The 2,024-nt window shown below is 39.9% G+C and overlaps 1 protein-coding gene across 1 annotated transcript; it reads right to left on the bottom strand.

The window, feature by feature from the left end:
• Nucleotides 1-230: 230 nt before the first annotated feature.
• Nucleotides 231-1,541, bottom strand: LOC112184623. Its single transcript, XM_024322874.1, has 3 exons — nt 1,055-1,541; nt 482-891; nt 231-377 (listed from the first exon to the last, which is right to left on the bottom strand). The coding sequence occupies exons 1-3, from the start codon at nt 1,539-1,541 to the stop codon at nt 231-233; spliced, it is 1,044 nt and encodes a 347-aa protein (XP_024178642.1).
• Between the last annotated feature and the right edge of the window lie 483 nt (nt 1,542-2,024).

The raw sequence follows: 2,024 nt of genomic DNA on the forward strand, positions 1-2,024 counted from the left end.
CAGATGCAGCTTGAACAAGCCTCGAAGTTTGCTTAGCAGATGTTGCAGCTTGTTAAGGCCTTGATGCTTTTAGACTTGGCCTATTTGCTTCCAACCTTGATGCCTTCAAGGCAGCCATTTTTTTTTCTTCTGGAAACATACACAAAAACCCAATAGAAGTACATGAGCAGAGTTTAAAAAAGGTCGAGCATTACATACATGGTCATATAGAGAAGATAATGAGTGTGATGTTACCCTTTGTACTCTACCCTTTCTTTGGCTTTCTGCCTCAATTCATTATTGGTCATGGACTGTTTCTTGGCTTTCTTGGACTTCAACAAATAAGAAACAAGTAATAACCATGTAACTACACCAATGTCTAGCAGGTCTCTAGGGTGCTGCAAACATAATCAATTAGGGTAGATATTCCCATACTAAAATGGGTGCTGCAAACAAATGACAATTACTTGAGTCATACAACTACTTCATACTCCCATTTTACCTGATTTTCAGAAGTTTGTCCCTCCTCATTGGAATTCTTCCTCTTCCTATTCAATGTATCTGGGTCTTCCCTCTTCATGTATATGGCAGAAATAGCATGCTTGCAGGGGATTCCAGTCAAGTCCCACCTCCTACAAGTGCATGTCCTCATTGCAAGTTTCACTACGTTCTTTGATCCCTCAATATTGTCAACCTCAGCAATATTTCCACCATTGAATGTTGCAATACAGTTCACAACAACCTTTTTCCTGTTTCTCTCTATAATAGCCTTTGGCTTGGGGTAGATATTCCCATGGTACCCTTCCATTTTTTCCTTCCTCACTGCAATCCATCTCATTAGCTTCACCCTTAATTCTTCAAACAGAGTCACAGGGGTTTGCCCCGAGCATCTAATATCCAGGCCTTGAAACTCTCACAGATGTTGTTAATCGTGATGTCACAGTCCACATTTGTGTTGAAGAAAGCCCTACACCAATGTCTAGCTGGTCTCTAGGGTACTGCAAACATAATCAATTAGGTAGTGATGAAAAACATCATATTGTAAAGACATTGCAAGTAAAAGATTATCAAGTACCTGTCATCCACTTGTAGGCATCATTATCTAGGCTTTTCATCTCATTCATTTCTTTTTTAAAATAAGGCAAGGTGGTTGCCTTGGCATAAGCCCACATTTGATCCTTCATGACCTTTCCGAGAAAGTGCTTTGTGAAGTTTGTCCACATATGCCTCACACAAAATCTAATGTGAGCCCTTTGGACTACCTCTTCAAATGCAGGTATTAAACCTTTCTGTTTATCACTTATAAACACCCAACCCCTTCCTTCATGTTGATTGTCCAGATCCTTCACCAATAACTCCATAAACCAAATTCGTGCATCCTTGGTTTCCATCTCCACCATCGCATATGCCACGACCCATGATGTATTATTTGCATCAACTGCTACAGCTATTAACAGTTGGCCCCCAAAAGGTCCCTTCAGGTGTGCCCTATCTAGTCCAATGATAGATTTGCATCCAGCCTTGAACCATTCTTGAGAGCTCCCAAGCAAATATACATCCATTTAAAAACTGGTCTCTTGTTACCCTTAGGAAAACTAAAATTAATATCAATAGAGGTTGCTGGATCAACCCTCTGAAGCTCCCTGCCATAACCACAAAGCCTTGTATATTGCTCTCAGATGCTTCCCTCATATTCCAACAGAGCTGCCCTTTTAACTTTATATGCCATTGACTTGGAAACCCTTGCTCGAATGGTTGATGACATTGTCTTTGCAAGAAACTCTGCAACAACAAACAGTTCACACTTTAATACATGGTAAAGCAACACAACTGCAAACATAATTAAGCAACACAAATGGACAACACATTTAGAATTTGAACTTTCATACCTAGCTTCACACTCTCATTAACCACAATCTGGTCCTTAAACTTTGTTGTCAAATATCTAAGCTTCACCATGCTATTGTTAAATTTTCTTGTGCACTTGTGTGTACCATCATATCCCTTGATCATGAGAGTGCTCTCATGCTGCATTTTGGAAGCAA

The sequence above is a fragment of the Rosa chinensis genome, chromosome 2 (genome assembly GCF_002994745.2).
Source record: "Rosa chinensis cultivar Old Blush chromosome 2, RchiOBHm-V2, whole genome shotgun sequence".
In the NCBI taxonomy this organism is placed as follows: domain Eukaryota; kingdom Viridiplantae; phylum Streptophyta; class Magnoliopsida; order Rosales; family Rosaceae; genus Rosa; species Rosa chinensis.